Genomic DNA, 19,040 nt, shown 5'->3' with positions numbered 1-19,040 from the left:
AAAAAAAAAGAATGGGTGGAAGAGATTAACTCTAGCTTCTCTTAACGTTGGATTAAGTACGTGGAAAAAAGAGGGGTGGGTGGGTGGGAGTAGCAAGTTTAGTGGCTAAGTCTGCCAGTACTGGATCTAGAGATTCGTTTGTTTTATACAGAGAAAAAGAATATAAGATACAGGCGTATGCGGAAATCTTTATAAAAAAAACATACACACCACAAAACCCGAGCCACTGTACGAGGCCTGACTCGTATACGACTTAGTGAAACTTAGTGTAAAGAGGTGTGGGGCGGGAGGGGGGGGGGCTTGTGTGCTGTGTGGCGGAAGGTTAGGGGAGTTCGCGGTTTTAGGAGAAACATTTTTTAGGTCTGGGTCGACGCGACCCCGCGTCTTTTTATCCATGCCTTTGCCCTGGTTTTTTTTTGTTTTGTTTTTAGTCTGTGCCAACTGCACAAGAGAGGCAACTCTAGGGAGAGAGAGGGAGAGAGAGAGAGAGAAAGCAAGCGCACTCTAGTCGCAGCTAGGTGAATCTATCCTGAGCCCAACGCGAGGCGAGGAAGGGGGGAGAGTATACAAAAAATGTGTGGGCTTTTTTTTTTTTCCAGCTCCCTCTCCCTCTCTTTCCACAGCTAGTAAGCGCCCTGCCCCCCACCCAGCGCTGGGGCGCTCTCTAGGACACAATAGTCTCTCGTTCTTCTCTTTTAGACTTTTTTTTTTTTATGTGAAACACTTTGAATACCGATTAGACTTTTTTTTTTCCTTCTTCAAAGCCTAGTCTATTTTTTAGTAGAGTAACATACAAAAAAAAAGTCTCTCGGTGAAGGATGCCTATATTCTTAACAAATCCTTTCGTTACTGGATTCAGTGTAAATATATTTAGTAGACTTCTTTTTATATATGTCGTGCTGCTTTTTTTTTGTTTCTATTCATTAGGTGTTGTGTTTCTAGTCATTATGTGTGTGTGTTTGGACATACCGAGACTTACGGCAGAGCAAAGGCTAAACACATAGCTTCAAACACACACAGGCCATGTTGAGCTTTTTTTTTTTATTTTTAGTCTGTTTTTTTTTTCTTCTAAACAGTGCTTTCTAGTTGGCTAGGTGTGTGTTAATCGGTGGTGATGTGTGCTAATTTAGTCTATTTCATGGATTACGGCACTGGTGTGTTGACATGCGTGGGTATTGGACATGTGTTTATTTTATTTTTTGTGTCTTGTGTCCTGGACGTGAGATGTGTGTAGTTTGCGTCTGTTGTGGATACAGTATTCTTTTGTGTCCTAATTTTTTTTTTTTGGTTTAAAACGTCTGCTATGAACTGTTGTTGTGCGTGATGTCCAGCGATGTTTTCTATTATATATTAACTACGTATTACATGTACATATATATTTAGTTCAATACTATCAATAAACAGGCTATCTATACACACACACACATATGTATATATATATATTTGTATAAATTAAGCAAGAAATCTAGATCTGAATTTGTTTTGTTATTATGCCTACCACTGCATTTTAAATTATATGTAACAACTGTCGACAGTTACCCACATCATGCTATGCTATGCTATCGTCTGTATATCTATATGTTGTAACTATATTATACCCAGTTCATACATTTTCATTGGGCTCCGTTTTAGTTTTTTTTTTTTAATGCATTCCTAAACATAAATTTTAAAAATATACATTTCAGGCATATGGTATTTTTTATGTATTATTTTCTAGAATTATAATTATAGTCTTAGTCAACAGAAACCAAAAAGAAAAATTAAAATAGATATTTCAAAAATTTCTGACAAATATGTGAGTCCTTAGAGTGATAGTTGTTAAAGGATCATTACTAAAGGATCGTTGCTGTTCTTTTTATGGAAATTTGATATAACATACGAGGCTACAATTTTTGACGTTAACTTACAATAGATATCATTTAAGCTTAGTAAAAAAAAAAAAAACTGTATTTTTACTGACAAAAACAGTAGATCTTGACAATAAGACTTGACTCGAAAGTAAAAACAAACTATACAAAAAAGGATTAGTTTTTAAAAACTAAGCATATCTAAGGGAAAAAAACGCTAATTACTGCCATTTATCTGAAATTGTCAGGGTTTATCTCCCTTTCATATATATAAAAGAAAATTAATCAATTAGTTCTAATTGATTAACTAATTAGTTAAATTTTGGATGGATTCGAGTATTTTCATTGACTATGAATATTTACGCAAAATTTCAAATTGATCCGAGAATGGGAAGTGGGAGAAAAAAAAACACAATCAAACCTTTTACCTGACAGACAGACAAACAGACAGACAGAGCTGATATAAGCATTGTGATGATTCAAACGTATCACTGTCTCATATTTATTGCTAGACAATGTCAGTGTTTCGTTCAATCTGTATGTTGAGAATGAAGTTCTTACATAAATTGTCAAAGACTGAAATGTAGCTATCGTACTTGTAACAATTAAGCAATTTTTTTTATTCAGTAAATCTCATTACAAAGATTAGTCGATTAGAATGCGTTGTCTTTATAGCGAGAATTGTTGCCATATCTCCATAGGCGTCGCGGATGACAATGGAACAGAGGGCTGAATTTCAAGGACACCCCCCCCTCTTAAAGCCGACAAATTTATATTTTTTCCGAAGTTGTCCCCGGCCAGGGGTCAGGTACCTGAAAGGTCCTTAGGGGCCAGGTGAAGTAGAGTTCATGAGAGTTCTGGTGTGACCCTGGCCTACTGAGGGGGGGGGGGGGCTTGCTGCTGGTACTCCAAAATATTAGCACTGACTGCACCCGGTGGTATATAAAACTAGATCTAGATGAAATTTGATTGGTTAAATCCGAGCCCTCGGTTTGGTTTCTTACATTGACCGTTATGACGGTAACAGTTGTAATTTAAAAATAAAAGTAAAACAAAGAACCACGTATATGTACAAATAGGCCCCATTGGTCTCTATTAAGCCGTTTTTTTTTTTTAAAGATAAAGTATATCAGTAAATGTATGTATATGTATACTTTTGTCCGAATGGTGGTTTTTGGAATAACTATGCAAGGCTTAGATAGAGGAATGTCTTCCCTTTTCTATATGTGTGTACTTTTATCTTATAAAAAAAAAACCTACCCATCTCTCTCTCTCTCTAAACTACCCGTGTTGTACTTTCTTTTTTTTTTCTCTTTCTCTCTCTCACGCACACAGACTTGTGACTAGTACTATTCTCGCCTCCCTCTCTACCCGTGTCGCGCCCCACTGACTGCCTGAGAGAGAAACGGAGCACATTAAAAAAGGTGAAAACAGTTGGCGGTCTACCCCGTCCTCCCAGGCCCCTGTCGACCCTGACCCCGGTGAGGTCACGATAAGGGCTGGGAAAGAGTTATCTTAAAGGCACACACACAGAAACACACACAGCGACCGTGCCTGGTAGCTGGACTGCCACTCATCGTCTAGTACATTTGTTGCCTCTTTGTCCAGTAGTCCGCTGTTGTCCAGTAATCCGCTGTTGTCCAGTAGTCCGCCGTTGTCCAGTAGTCCGCTGTTGTCCAGTAATCCACTGTTGTCCAGTAGTCCGCCGTTAATTAGAATACAGATTCACTACATTCACTAACCTATGTTTAGAATGATACAATTGAAAACAATCTTAGTATTGGGTTGCCTGAATCAGCCAGGAAAACCAACGACTTGGCGGAGTTTAAGTCGTTGGTTTACTTGCATGAGTAGATTGACACATGAAATGCGTAGGACGTAATTATCTTCTTATTTGAAGCAAAGTCAGTTACAAGTTAATAATAATAATAATAATCTTTATTGTCCTTATGGAAATTTGTCTTACAATTTGTGCATTACACCCAGGGGCGGACTGGGTGTCAAAATCGGCCCGGGCGTTTCTATGCAATCAGGCCCATAAATTACATATCACTCTATGGACAACCAATTATAGGCATGCCTGTCCTCAAAATCTGTATGTTGAGTTTGATTATCGATAACTGTACACATGCATACAATGAGCTCTATATTTTTATAAGAAGTATGGGCCTTATGTTTCTTTTTAATCGCTAAGTTTGTAAGCCTTAAAAGGATGAAACCTACTAGTAGCACTGTCTATGGATGTAGGCTATTACATTATTTCGGCATCCATTCGGCATTGTCGGTGGCCTACCGGCCCATTTAGATTTGCCCAAATGCCCATATAGCCAGTCCGCCCCTGATTACACCAAGCAAAAAAACATTACGAACTATACCTACCGACCCTCAACGTACACTGCTGTTAATAGTTAGAACTATTTTCTAGATATGGATATTTTCATGATAAACCTGACAATATCAAGGACGCTGAATGGACCATCAATGTTTCCAACTGAACAACTAAAAATTGAGCTATAGTTTTTAACACTATCTCAATGCTAGCAGTTGACCTTCGTATCTAATATTTACTATTACCGCTAGTTAGTTGCCCATTTATTTGTTAACGTCTGATGTTATAAATGGAAAACTTTTCATAGATTGGAAAATCTTCTGCTAAAATGAAAGAGCTTGGACAATTAATTCTGCAGTACTACAAACGAACAAACACACAAATGATCTAATAATTTATAAAAGACAGAGCTCATCAACACACTCTGTATTTAGTACATTGGATGCATCAAATAAATTAGTCATTTAAAAGTTTTCCGCTATAAATGAAAATATCCTAATGCGCTCTTTGGTCCAAATTTGTAACAATTTAGTTCGTGTGCAGTTTTCCGGGTATTCTTTTGAAATGGCTTAGCAACAGATACATAAAATAACAATATACTCATTGAACTTATCAATATCAAGAGTTATCACGCATACCAGATATCCCTGCACAATCTAATGGTCGTAGCTAGTTAGTAATAAAGATCGATGTCAAGGTTTTAAAATGTATTTTATTGGACACACCAATGATGTTTATAAACATATAATACATTTTCCCACATACCGATATATGTGTTATATCTGTACCGGACCAGCCGACCGTCTGTAAATACACCAACTAAATAAATAACCAACTACAATAGAACTACAAAATCACAAATGAATGTTTTTTGGGGGTTTTTTTTTGTACTGTAGATACACAAAGCCTATTTACGATAAACTTCACAAATGTCAAGGACGCTAAATTGAACAATGTTGCCAAGTGAAAAAAAAAATACTTTAAAACAAATTTCTACAGCTGACCAACCCATTGTAAGAGCGATTATTTTGCTCTAAATAACTAATGACTGAACATATTTAAAAAAAATATATAACTGTCAAATTAGAGTTTTTCCAGTTTGGCCAATCAGTCAGTAATTCTTTTCCAAAATATTTCATCAACTTTCAAATTTCTAGGAAAATGTTTAGAGCCGTTGTCGAGAACCGCGTCCACCCAGGTTCGAGTTCCCATGCGTTTGCAAGCTGAATAGAGGAATTGTAAACATGAGGTAGAAATGAACCAGGTTTCAACAAAACTAAATATGATTCTGTAGTGCTAAAAAGTCTTAAGAAATGAAAATTTAACTTCACAAAAAACACATAGCCTGTCAATACGTACTTTAGTCTCACCACAAGGTGCACCTAAAGTCTAGCTATTTATAGTATTATTTTTAATAATAATAATAATAATAATAATCTTTATTGTCCGTACGGAAATTTGTCTTACAATTTGTGCATTACACCAAAAAGAAAAACAACACATTATAACTATAAGAAACCGAAGTGTACATTCACACCAGACTCACTTATAATTTACATAGGACAAAGTTTACCGTAGATGAAACTTTCTAATACAACTAGCATAACATAGAGAATTAGATCACTTGTTTATTTAAAGAGATATCTGTAGTAAAGTCAATAAAAGCAGAAAGTGTATGAATATAGGTCGACATTTGGATCTATATCTATTTTTGACGATCGCGTGTAGATTTAGGACTAGTCTAGACTATAAGCAACACAAAGCTATTCAATCCAGACTTGTTTCTATGCCTCAGAGGAATTGCATGGTATTTAAATGTAAACCTACTCCACCTTGAATAGGTAAAAATGTAATAAAAAATAGATTGATACTCGTGAATATAGAGTCTATAGGTTGATGAATGAAAGGTGATTTGTAATCAAACTTTAAAGCGAATTTCCGAGAGAGAGAGAGAGAGAGAGAGAGAGAAGGATATAGAGATCGGGCCGTGAAATCGCATTGTAACAGTTACACTAAATCACAGGCTAAAAAAAAAGTGTATTAGGTTTATCTTCGACAGTACAAAATTAATAATACTTTGTAAGACTGTTGAAAAAAAGAAACCAAAAAAAAAAAAAATAATTAACAAAACCTAATAGCATTAAAAACGAAAAAATCTAGATCTATTGGTCATTTCGCTACATTCAAAATGGGTGAGGGAAACGAATGCAGTTCATATATTTAGAGAACAACATATCATCATAACTGTAGAAAGGGGAAACTACTGGAACTGATGTTGTGTTGAAATGTGTTTGGTCTCTAGTAATGGGCACTGCTTGCATTAAGATTATAGGGTAAGAAAGAGAAAAAAAAGTAAAAACCAACCAAAAAGAGTGTGTGTGTGTGTGGAAAAAAAAGGGGGGGGGGGTCCACGGTCTAAGTATAATATAGAATAAATAAGGAAGCTGAAGAAAAGTGTTATGAGTGGGTTTATGTGTCGGGGGACGCATAATGGAGCGGATGTTTCCAAAACAAGTCACAAGTCTATGTCGGAGAAATTACGATGCGCATGTTAAAAGAAAATAAAGATGGGGGGGGGGGGCTTTCCAGAGAGAGCGAAGAGAGACAGAAAAGGAAACAGACATCGGGCCGTAAAATTTCATTGCAACAGATTAGAGTCGACTAATTCACGGGCTTAACAAAAATATGTTAAATTGATCGTTTAGAATGTGGCCCGTTTATTACAGTTCAAAAAAAGAAAAAAAAAAAGGGGGGGTTTCCTAACACAAATTATCAATATAAAGCCTGGGATCAAATCAACAGGCAAAACCCGGTATATACTGCTAGTGTCTCTCTCTCTATATATATATACAATTAAGCGATGGTGTTTGTTGAGTGGTCAGGCGAGAAAATACACACTGCCGTGGTTAGTCATGCATGACGATCCACTCTTAATACGTATTTTTTGTTCTTTGCTTACAAGAACTAGATCTATCTGTATAGACCTAGATCTGTTTCTTTTTTAAACTTTTACATGATTGTAATATTTACTGCATGGTTTTCCGTTATTCAGTTACTCAATATATTAAATTAATAGGTTTGTGTGACGTCGCATAGAAACTGGGCAAAAATCTGACCGTTTTGGGTGCGCAGAAAAATTACGTCAGAAAAACACCAATTACTAAGTCATTATTGAAAATAAAATAACAAATATATATATATATATATATATATATTCATTTTCTGTAAATCAAAACTCTTATAAAAAATTGTCAAAACCATCAGAGTTTTTTTTAATTTTAAAGCTAGCAACATTGTAAACTGAGCATACACATATTCTAAACAGCTTCACCAGTATTATTACCATATTAAATAATGCATAAAGAATATCTTTAACAACAAGATAGACGAACCCTGAAGCATATATTTTGTTACGTAGATCTAGCGTCATTGCTTTCTAACCGTACTGAAAATGTACACATGTTATTGTGTTTTATGATCACCTTAGGTGTGTACACCAGTGGATTTACACATATGTACAATATACACTGATGTTATCACCCTCTCATATCCCTTTAGTCTATTGAACCGTTGGGCACCACACATGATCTGTAAACCATACTCCTCCATTTCTCTCTGTCCTTTGCCCTTAGCGAAATCTCTTCCAGTGACAGGATTGTCTGCCTTTTCAATGTTGAAGTTAACACAAAAAAATACTCATTCTCGTTCTCTGTCTGTCTTTCATTTTCTGTTTTATGTCTGGTCGAGTAGTATACGCATAGGTCGTTCGCTAGTACCGAGCTGAATACTGTCCGCCACCATCCACTGCTAGGACGACAGTGATCTTCAATTCCAAAGTAAATGTTGACAAACAAAATGACCGTGCTGTCATGTTACAATGTTGTATCACTTGTTGGCTGGAAGATCCTTAGTTCTAACTGACTTTAACCTACCCCGGGAAAATGCGGCTTCACTGCTGACTTTTTTTTAAACAACTTCATGGCATTTTCTAACTCTGCTGTTTTCCTTGAAGGCTACGCTTCAATGATTTCGGAACCCTCAAAGTGAACTCACCAGGCGTGCTTTGAATGTATACTAAAAAATAAGCACATACTGACTCCCCCCTCCCCCATCAACACACACACATTTAGTTCTTCCTCACACACACACTCAGTTCCCCTCACACATCTAAACCCAATCATTCACCTTTACTCCCTTTAAGACTGAAGAGTTAATAGTTCCATTTATTTAATGCTACTTGTGGACATAAAACTGCAATTATACGAACATATGCTTGATAATAATAATAATAATAATAATAATAATAATCTTTATTATCCGTAAGGAAATTTGTCTTACAATTTGTGCATTACACCAAACAAAAAAACATTATAACTATAAGAAACCAAAGTGTACATTCACACCAGACGCACTCATAATTTACATGTGACAAAGTTTATACCAGATTGTTCTTATTTAATGATTTGATTGCCAGGGGAACAAAAGAGTGTTTGTGTCTGTTTGTCTTTGCTATCGGTGTCTTGTATCTCTTTTGTGATGGTAAAATCACAAAATCCTGACACAAAGGGTGATTCTTTATTTCGACGATCTTGTTAGCTTTTTTATAGATGTTTGTCTCAAACAACTGCCCAAATGGGGTTTGTTTTTTGCCAATGATTTTGCCAGCAGCATTTAGGATTCTATTAAGTTTATTTTTATTTTTAATGCTCAGATTGCCATACCAGGCAGTGATATTGAAACTTAAAATATTGCAGATGTGACTTGGTGTGTGTAGACCTTATATATATATTATTTAACGGGCCATACCCCTGTTAGGAGTTTAGTACACACTGATATGCTTTCTACTATTCTAATGTGACATTTTGCAAGCAAACACGTGAACTTATCTGTTGACTATCTTTTCTTTGATCAATCTCTTTCTTCTCTCTTCTCTCTCTTTTTTGTTTTCTCTTGAAATTTCGTTTCACTTTCAGTCTACGCACATCCCACACGTCCACACACATATTCTCACGTGCACACTGTTTCTCTCTGTCATACACACACATACACGCAATCTCTCTCACACATGAACTGACATGAAGCTTTGTTGAAACGTAATCTTTGAGATATGGAGCGCCCCCCCCCCTTTACAGGGAAACGGTAAAGGTGTACGGAATACAAGAAGTGGCGATGTCCAGAAGGGGCGCTACACAAGCTGTGAGGAAAAACAGCCCATATCCACTGTCTCCCACCCCGGGGTGGAGAACTTTCTCGTAAACAATGTATGAGGTAATACTTCCTCCTCTGAGGGGTTGAGGGCAACCAATCATCATGAAGATTCGTCCACTCTCTTTCTCCCTCGTATTCTTTGTCTATTCATCCGAATTGCGAATATTTCTTTTGGGAAAAAAAATTGATAAGTCTTCATCGAACTGATTTTAACCCTTTCTCTCCGTAATTATTGACCACATTCTGGTGGAATCAACGTTGGTATCGTCAGTTAGGAGAGAAAGAGTTAATGTGTCACTGTTTTACGTTAGCTAATTTGTCACATGTTACAGATGTACCAGTTTTCTTTGTCATAGATTTCTCTGTTTCCTCTGTCACAGAGTTTCCTTTGTCAAAGATTTACCAGTTTTCTATGTCATAGATTTCTCTGTTTCCTCTGTCACAGAGTTTCCTTTGTCAAAGATTTACCAGTTTTCTATGTCATAGATTTCTCTGTTTCCTCTGTCACAGAGTTTCCTTTGTCAAAGATTTACCAGTTTTCTATGTCATAGATTTCTCTGTTTCCTCTGTCACAGAGTTTCCTTTGTCAAAGATTTACCAGTTTTCTATGTCATAGATTTCTCTGTTTCCTCTATCACAGAGTTTCCTTTGTCAAAGATTTACCAGTTTTCTATGTCATAGATTTCTCTGTTTCCTCTGTCACAGAGTTTCCTTTGTCAAAGATTTACCAGTTTTCTATGTCATAGATTTCTCTGTTTCCTCTGTCACAGAGTTTCCTTTGTCAAAGATTTACCAGTTTTCTATGTCATAGATTTCTCTGTTTCCTCTGTCACAGAGTTTCCTTTGTCAAAGATTTACCAGTTTTCTATGTCATAGATTTCTCTGTTTCCTCTGTCACAGAGTTTCCTTTGTCAAAGATTTACCAGTTTTCTATGTCATAGATTTCTCTGTTTCCTCTGTCACAGAGTTTCCTTTGTCAAAGATTTACCAGTTTTCTGTGTCATTCTTCTTCTTCTCCTTCTTCTAGCCAGCTTTATTGCTGCTGAGCTGTGAGCTCTTTTGCAGACTGTGCCAAGGAAAAAAAAGTGTGCTGTTTTCTTCAGTTGGTTTTCTGTGTCAGAGATGTCTCTGTTTCCTCTGTCACAGATTTCCTCTTCAATTGCCTTGACCATGTCATCTTGTATATTTTAAACATTTAAATTTCAAGTGTCTATTATTTCTTATGGTAAATAACATTAATAATAGTTTTTTTTTTTATGCAAACACACTAAAACCATATCCGATAAAATAATACTAAATTTTCAATACACTTTGTGGTTAATTGGCCTGGCCATGTGGAATATGCATTGGACTGTCGCTCGGTCGTTTCCATAGCTACGGGTTCATACCCTGTCCGCTGCCATCCCCCGTCGTCATGTGGGAGGTTTAGGGCTAGGATGTAGATTATCTTTTAACTCTGAGGAAACATCCGAAGCATTTAAAAAACTGTATACACAATTACAGGGGCAGAGCAGGCCAACCATTTCACCCTAGCAAAAATTGTGACATAATTTTTTTTTTTTTTCTGTGTTATAGTAATACCAGTTTCTCATTCAAGACAACACCATAAGCGTTGAGTTGTCAGATCGATGGTTCGAATCCTTGTGGAATGACAAATATTTAAAGGTTATTGACACGATTAGAGTCGAATCATCGATAGTGGGTCACAGTGGGGTGTCAGGTTTAGGAATTATTTGTGTTGTTCAATAGTCAGGTTCAACCTGACAAGAACATCATTCACACACAGTTGTACATAGAGTAACCAACTAGGGGGATGGTTTAAATTATTACAAAATAAAAAAAAATGAATTTAATTGTATGATACTGATATATGCATATTTACAATGCGAATGATAGAATGATGAATAGATAATATATATATATAACATATATAGATAGATATTGTTCAGTAATTCACATAAACACCTTGCTACTGCTGCCACTTGTCACCGTGATTTCTTAGTCAACCAGACGCTGACCGACTGACGTCACAATACTGCCAACTTCGGCAATAATAAAGTTAGACCTCAGCTGATACCAACTGATGTGTAACGGCCCTGACACTGAACGCGGTCGACGACCGCCCATCTGACAATGACACTCAAGACTGTACTACATATTTCTGAGACAACAAGCGACGCCCACACTGGCATAGAATCGAGGTCAGTACATACAACTCCAACACTGGCATCCCTAAAACATGGGTCCAAAAATCCTACTAAATAATATAAGTCCAAGAAACTAGTACAGACTAATAATCTTTTACGGACTAACACACCGTCCGTTTCAACCAAATTCAGAGGGTGAACTGCATCAGGACAACGAATGACCAATAAATGTCACCGGACTTTGTGACGTAGCAAAAACAATTCAAAACAAAAATACAAGGCACTCTCGCCCCGTACAATTAATACAAGTAGAGAAAAAAAACAACTACACAGAGTTGAGAGAAAGCAAAAGACACTTGTCTAAACTACACGGCATGGGGCAAAGGTGGTTGTGTGTTTAGTAAGAAGAACGCAGGTTCGAGTCCTGAGTGAGAAATATAATTTTTAGTTGAGTGAAGTCCACTTAGCTCATAGTCTGGAGTCGGTGCAAGTAAAAGTGGTTCTCCATTGAGCTGTCCACACAATCTACTCGTGAGCTTGTCTCTCATGGAATGATGGAATCTCCCAAAACGTAGGAATACTCATCCGCCCCCCCCTTGTTTTTTTCCCTATTTATTTTCTTGACGTAATCTCTAATTATTGACATGGACTCCCTGAGAAAGTTACTCGTCAAGCATTTCATGTGGCGAATCAATAGATTTCGTAGTACTGCCACAAGTATTAAAATCATTAGTCTTATATCTCACGGTGGCCGAGAGTTTTCATGCTTGATCCCTGAACCATAATCGTTTTGGTTTCGAATCCCAGCTCAGGCTTTTTATATTCTTTGTATCCTTTTAAATTCGTACATATTTATATATGTTCTTGTTTCTTAACACGCTGCATGTTGTATTTATCTAATATTGGCGGCTACTCGAGGTACAGGCTTTGCTGTATCACTTAGGGGTCCCTTACAGTGCAACGCTGTCAGTGTGCTTGATTTACCTGTCGCAGGTATGCATTTAAAAAAACAAAAATCTGTTTTTATGTCTTCACTTTTTTGTCTTCTCCCTGGCAGGATGTCACTCTTTTGTGTGTTTGTGTAAGTGCGTGTGAGTGTATTGACTTGCGTGTGTGTGTGTGTGTGTGCATATCTTTAATTCATAACACATGTGTCGCTTGCATGCTCTGCGCATTGTGCATCTCTATCTGTACGTGCTGACATGTTTTAGACCGACACGGAGAGAAAGGACCAAAAAAAAAAAAAAAACTGGACCATTGTACACATTTTTACCTGCGGTCGCTACCTGCCTCTATAGGTACAGGAGCTTGCTACTTTGTTGAACTTTTTACTCCGCGCTTTTTTTTTTTTTTTAAATCATGAATGGTAATAAGTAATAAGAGGAGAAGAAACAGCTTCTGACACCAAATCTGATGCGCGGGTCCAGATGGCGTAGTCAAAGTACATAGTTGCTCAAAATGTTGTTTTAATGATTTAATCGACTGATGTAGTCTGCCTAATGTAACAAACAGGCAAAATATATTTAAAAAAAAAATAAATAAATTATCCAATAAGAACTTCAAAATTGACGGCATATATCTCAATACTGCATGAATAAGCTCCATTTTTTTTCTATATAAAACAAAAGTTGCATCAGAACTGTGAAAGGTCTATCATAATGACGGATTTTCAATATCTTTTCTAGTTTACGAGATCTAAACGGGATGGACGGACAGGCAGACAACACAAAACTAATAGCATCTATTCCCCTTGCGTAGCCGCTAAAAAAAAGCTTGTCTAAGTGGAAGAACCGCAAAATCGCTGCCATATATCTAAATACTGCAGGACTAAGCTCTCTTTTTATGTATGCAAACAAAATTAATAATTACCACTAATAGATTAATAAATAGGTTGTTTTTTTATATTGACACATGTATTACCATCGACTCGGAATACTTCCATGAATTTCTGCTTGATCCAAGAATAGAAAGTGAAAGAAATATAGTGTACAATACGTAATAAAGGGAAAACTTCCACATATACAGACACATCTCTCAATAAGTAGCATTTATTTGCCTTTTTGATCAAAATTATAATACTATTAATTAATTAATTTATGTTTTTTTTAATTGATTCATGTTTTGCAAAAAGTTGCTTATGTTTCAACTTGATCCGAGAATGAGTCTGGAAGAGTTGCAAAAGTGTACAAAACTGTGTACCAGGCAGACAAGAGTTATTTGTAATGAGTATTAAACATTTCGCTACATTTGGAACTATCGAGTCACATTATGTTTAGGTTCAGGTCTGTCCGGTTTCCTGCCTTAACTAAGGGGGGGGGGGGGGGAGGACAAGGACGATGTAAATACAAGACATGCATTTTGACTCTTTTTTACATGGTTTATTTCAACTCATTGTGTCTGTCTGTATGTCTGTCTGGTAAAAAAGTGTGGACACGTTATTTCTCCCACACCCATTCTCGGATAAAACTGAAACTTCGCACAATTATTCATTTTCATAAACAAGACATGAATTAATAAAATAAAAAAAAACAGTAGCACCATTAATAGCTGGTAATTCATTATTTTATTTAATATGAACAATTGGGAAACTAATAATTCAGTATTCACAGCTATGGCTAAATTGGTTGGGTTTACTTCCCTTAAGTAGGCTAATTGTTAACGCTATTTCTCCCTCACGCATTCTCCGATCAAGTTGATACTTTAAACATTTATTTATTGTACCTAACAAAACACGAATCGATAAACAAAAATACTGAAGTAGCCAATTAATTATTGGTAATTAATGTTTTTAATATCAAAATAAGGGAAACAACTTATACATTATTGGTAGATATAGTCATAAGGACGCAGCTTTTTCCCCTTAATATAAGCGTTGTTTTTTTTTTATATTTTTTAAATTATTTTGAAAAAAAAACAAAAAAAAAAAACCTATGGGCTAGTGGAGACGTGTTGTACTCACCACCTACGTGAATGCACGCCATCTTCTCCTTTGAATCAACTTATTAGATTATAAGACTTATCGTCTGCGATGATTAAAAAAAGTTATTTATATAATAAAACTAAAATAAAATCTCATTGTTTTAAATATTGAGATTCAGTCAATTAATAAAAAAAAATATTAAAAACAGACAGACATTGAAATAACTCTGCAATACGATTCTTTTTTAAAAAAAGGAATTTAAAACAAAAAAAATATTGAAATGAAATTCTACCTAATAATTTACGTAATTTTTTATGTGTTTGTTTAGGTCTACTTTATGACAAATGAAGATACATGAAGATAAACTGCCGCCATGTCTATAGTTCTGGAGCAGAAAATAGCAGATGATAATAGAACAAAGCAGCCGATATAAGACTCGAATGACAGACTTTTGGACAGACTAGGTTATTGAATAGGTCGTTGGACAGACTAGATCCTTAGACAGACTAGATCCTTAGACAGACTAGATCCTTAGACAGACTAGATCCTTAGACAGACTAGATCCTTAGACAGACTAGGGTCCATATTACAGTCCAGATTTAAAAGACTTGGTCTCATGACTGACTAAGTAGTACAGACTCGGCCATGTGACTGTCATTAGTTTCAATTTAGTACAGTAAAAACAGCAATTTAAAAAAAGCTTTGAGACAGTCCTCTGAGGTCCTTGGTTTGAATCTACACATCCCTTTACATTTGGCCCCCTTTTGTTTTTCTCTAATTTATCAGTAGCAATCAAATTCTTATTTAAAAAAAAAGAAAAAGACACAAAAAAAAAACATTTTTTTTTGTTCATACGATATCTGTATTCAAATTTTTATTTGCATGTTTCAAGAAATTGTTGCTGAGATTTTCTAAAAAATGCATTATTTCAATCATTTTAAATGTAGACAATGACACATTTTAATACGTAGAGCTTTGATATAAAAAAATAAATATATCATCAGTTTAGACAGATGAACTAGACATCTCGTGTTTCCATTGTTCTTGGTTTTTGTGGGTTGTTTTTTTTTTTACTTACACAAACAAAAAATGAATTTTTTTTTTCTGAAATGAAAATAACGTCTACACCAGTTACCAACGCTGACACAATGTCATCAACATCTGAAATGACACAATGTCATCAACATCTGAAATGACACAACGTCATCAACATCTGAAATGACACAATGTCATTGACATCTGAAATGACACAACGTCATCAGCATCTGAAATGACACAACGTCATCAACATCTGAAATGACACAATGTCATCAACATCTGAAATGACACAATGTCATCAACATCTGAAATGACACAATGTCATCAACATCTGAAATGACACAATGTCATCAACATCTGAAATGACACAATGTCATCAACATCTGAAATGACACAATGTCATCAACATCTGAAATGACACAATGTTATCAACATCTGAAATGACACTTGTCATCGATCTTAGAAACGATGAATAAATAAACTTAACATTGTAGAATTTTTGTTCTATGGTACATCGCGTAGAACATTTTTTCATATGAGTATAGAGCTGAGTATAGAGCTGAATATTGAGCTGAGTATAGAGCTGATCATAGAGCAGAGTATAGAGCAGAGTATAGAGCTGAGTATAGAGCTGATCATAGAGCAGAGTATAGAGCAGAGTATAGAGCTGAGGATAGAGCTGAATATAGAGCTGATCATAGAGCAGAGTATAGAGCAGAGTATAGAGCTCAATATAGAGCTGAGTATAGAGCTGATCATAGAGCTGATCATAGAGCAGAGTATAGAGCTGAATATAGAGCTGAGTATAGAGCTGATCATAGAGCAGAGTATAGAGCAGAGTATAGAGCTGAATATAGAGCTGAGTATAGAGCTGATCATAGAGCAGAGTATAGAGCAGAGTATAGAGCTGAATATAGAGCTGAGTATAGAGCTGAGGATAGAGCTGAGTATAGAGCAGAGTATAGAGCTGAGTATAGAGCTGAGGATAGAGCTGAGTATAGAGCTGAGTATAGAGCTGAGCATAGACCTGAGTATACAGCTGAGTATACAGCTGAGAATAGAGCTGAGAATAGAGCTGAGTATAGACCTGAGTATACAGGTGAGTATACAGCTGAGTATAGAGTTGAGAATAGAGCTGAGTATAGAGCTGAGTATAGAGCTGAGCATGGAGCTGAGCATGGAGCTGAGCATAGAGCTGAGTATAGAGCTGAGTATAGAGCTGAGCATAGAGCTGAGTATAGAGCTGAGCATAGAGCTGAGTATATAGCTTAGGATAGAGCTGAGTATAGAGCGCTATATCGGAGAGACATGACCGCCCACATACAACGCAAGGTAAAGGTGGCATTTGTTTTTGGTGGGACAGGAACAAGCTTTTTGCTAGGCTCAATTTTCTTCCAGAGTTGAGGCGAGGCCAATCGTTATAGAAGGGCTAAACACTGACCTGCGACGTCGCAACCTTTGGTCAGGCTAGACCAATGGCTCGTTGACACGTCTCAGAGGTCTCCACCTAAACCGTCACTTTTCGTTCCACTTGCCCTAAGGTTCTTCAAATTAAAAGTTTCCCCTTTCAGACTTTGCGATCTATTGAGCAGATGATGTAATGGTCATCTGTTTCTGCGGCACACGGTTAACGACGGTGTCATGTGGCTAGCACATCGACCTTCCGCCTTTTCCCAAACGTAAGTCAGGAACCCATTAGAGCGCTGGGACTCAGAGGCGCCACCGAGCGCCAGAAAGTTCTTTCAGTTTTACGAATATAATGGTATCATTTTTTCATTCATTTGTGTGTGTGTGTGTGTGTGTGAGTCAACTCAAAACCTGGCATACTCAAAAACATAACATAATTAATGAATTACTGAATGTATTATAGAATTAAAAAACAAAAGAAAAAAAGTGGGATATTTTGTTAGTAAGTTTAAAATCATTATCTATGTATAGCTCTTATAATTTTGTTTGTTTTGTTTTTTTTTGGTCTTTCAGCGAGTTTTAAAAACTTTGCTCTCTAACCTTTCCTTCTATTTAATTTCTAAAAAAATGTGAAATTAATATTTAAACGTGACGAAATGTATATTTACATGTATTCTTTTTGTTTACGATACATAAACAAGATGTACCATTATGTGTGTATAACATAGTTGCACAGGCGAATATAAATAATAAAATAAAACAGAAAATGTAACGTTGTGGGGGTGGTTGTTTTTTTTTTTTAGTTCATACCTAAAAATTATTTTTTTTTAGTAATAAAAATTTATAACAATTCGTGTTTCGATAAAGTGCTAGTTAAAAATACTAAATTAAAAAAACAAACAAACAACAAAACATTTGGTTGATTTGAAACATAATCTATTCAAATTCTTTTCTATAGACACGCCGTGTCAGCGCATCGAGTGTTTACATTGTTTGTTTTTACGAAATATATATATATATATATATATATATATTATTGTAATACAAGAAACTTAATTTAAAACAAAAAAAAATATATATTAAATATTGTTTTTCTAAGAAAAGACACTATAGAACACATATAGTTTATAGGGCGCTTTGTATTTCTCTAAATAACGAATGTTATGTTTTTGTTATCCCTTTTTATTTTATTTTTAAACTTTCGTTGTTGGTTTAGTTAGTAGCTTTTAGTGAGACTTGAACTAAATATTCATTTCTTCTGGCAGTTGTTTTAGTTTTTAAAAAATACAAATAAAATAAATTGCGCTCAGCTCTCTACTACGTGGCACACGAGACGGACATGTTCTCTGTAATCCACCAGCTAGACTAGCTATTGTTAAATCAACGACCTATATAAGTCAAACTTTACTTCCTGAAGCGGGGTCTTCTTACTTTAAATATATATTTTTTTTAGTAATTTGCTTTTAAATAGACTTTTTTTTAGTACATAGTTGACAACTTGTCTGTTAGAGAATTTTTTTTTTTTTAAATATTTAACATTTCCCTTTTGACCTCATAGATCTACACACGTTTCCGCCACCATAAGTGTTCTAAGTCTTCGTCTTTAGTTTTAGTTTTTACCCCTGTATATCTTATTCAATTTCGGGAAAAATGCGAATATGGTTTTAAACGACTTCCTGGAAGACACTTCGCAGTGTTTGTTTCCTTATAAGTAGATAAACAACAGTTGTAAGAGCTGATGAATCTGATCAGTGAGGTGTCTAGGATCCTGGGGTCACGCTGACCTCAGGCTGTCGACAACTTAATAATCTACTAAAAAAAAAAAAAAAAAAAAAACAACTAAAAAAAAACAAAAAACAACTCGAAAATATGTTTCCTTGTGAACTCATATATAATGACCAATGTCTTTGATTCCGTAGAGTAAAGATGAGTGCGGCATTTCACATGCGTTTCGCACTTGACCTTTTGAAATGCAGTGTTTGAAATGTTAATGAAATATTGCGTCAAGCTCAACCCCCGCCACCCCTCTCCTTTTTCCTCTATTTCTCTTGTAAAAAAAAAAAAATCCACTTAAAATGTGTCCAGATCAGACTTTCACGGCCCTTTTTGAGTTGACAGGAAATGACATTGTGCTCGACCTTCGA

The 19,040-nt window shown here is 35.8% G+C and overlaps 1 protein-coding gene across 11 annotated transcripts in view; it reads left to right on the top strand.

Annotated features, from left to right (window-relative positions):
* Positions 1 to 19,040, top strand: part of LOC106078346 (zinc finger transcription factor lin-29-like) — a 422,178-nt gene that overhangs the window by 318,482 nt on the left and 84,656 nt on the right. Inside the window, exon 1 of one of the 11 annotated variants that reach the window (XM_056008263.1) lies at positions 320 to 860. The exons of 8 other annotated variants lie outside the window; for them this stretch is intronic. In XM_056008263.1, coding sequence (XP_055864238.1) covers positions 819 to 860 — 42 coding nt within the window. In that variant the 5' untranslated portion in view covers positions 320 to 818. Of the gene's footprint in view, positions 1 to 319; positions 861 to 896; positions 1,169 to 19,040 lie in introns of those variants that run through there. 2 more of the 11 variants (XM_056008266.1, XM_056008262.1) reach the window with 2 other exon arrangements.

This window comes from Biomphalaria glabrata, chromosome 13 (genome assembly GCF_947242115.1).
Source record: "Biomphalaria glabrata chromosome 13, xgBioGlab47.1, whole genome shotgun sequence".
Classification (NCBI taxonomy): Eukaryota; Metazoa; Mollusca; class Gastropoda; family Planorbidae; genus Biomphalaria; species Biomphalaria glabrata.
This window is presented reverse-complemented; position numbering and strand designations above follow the sequence as displayed.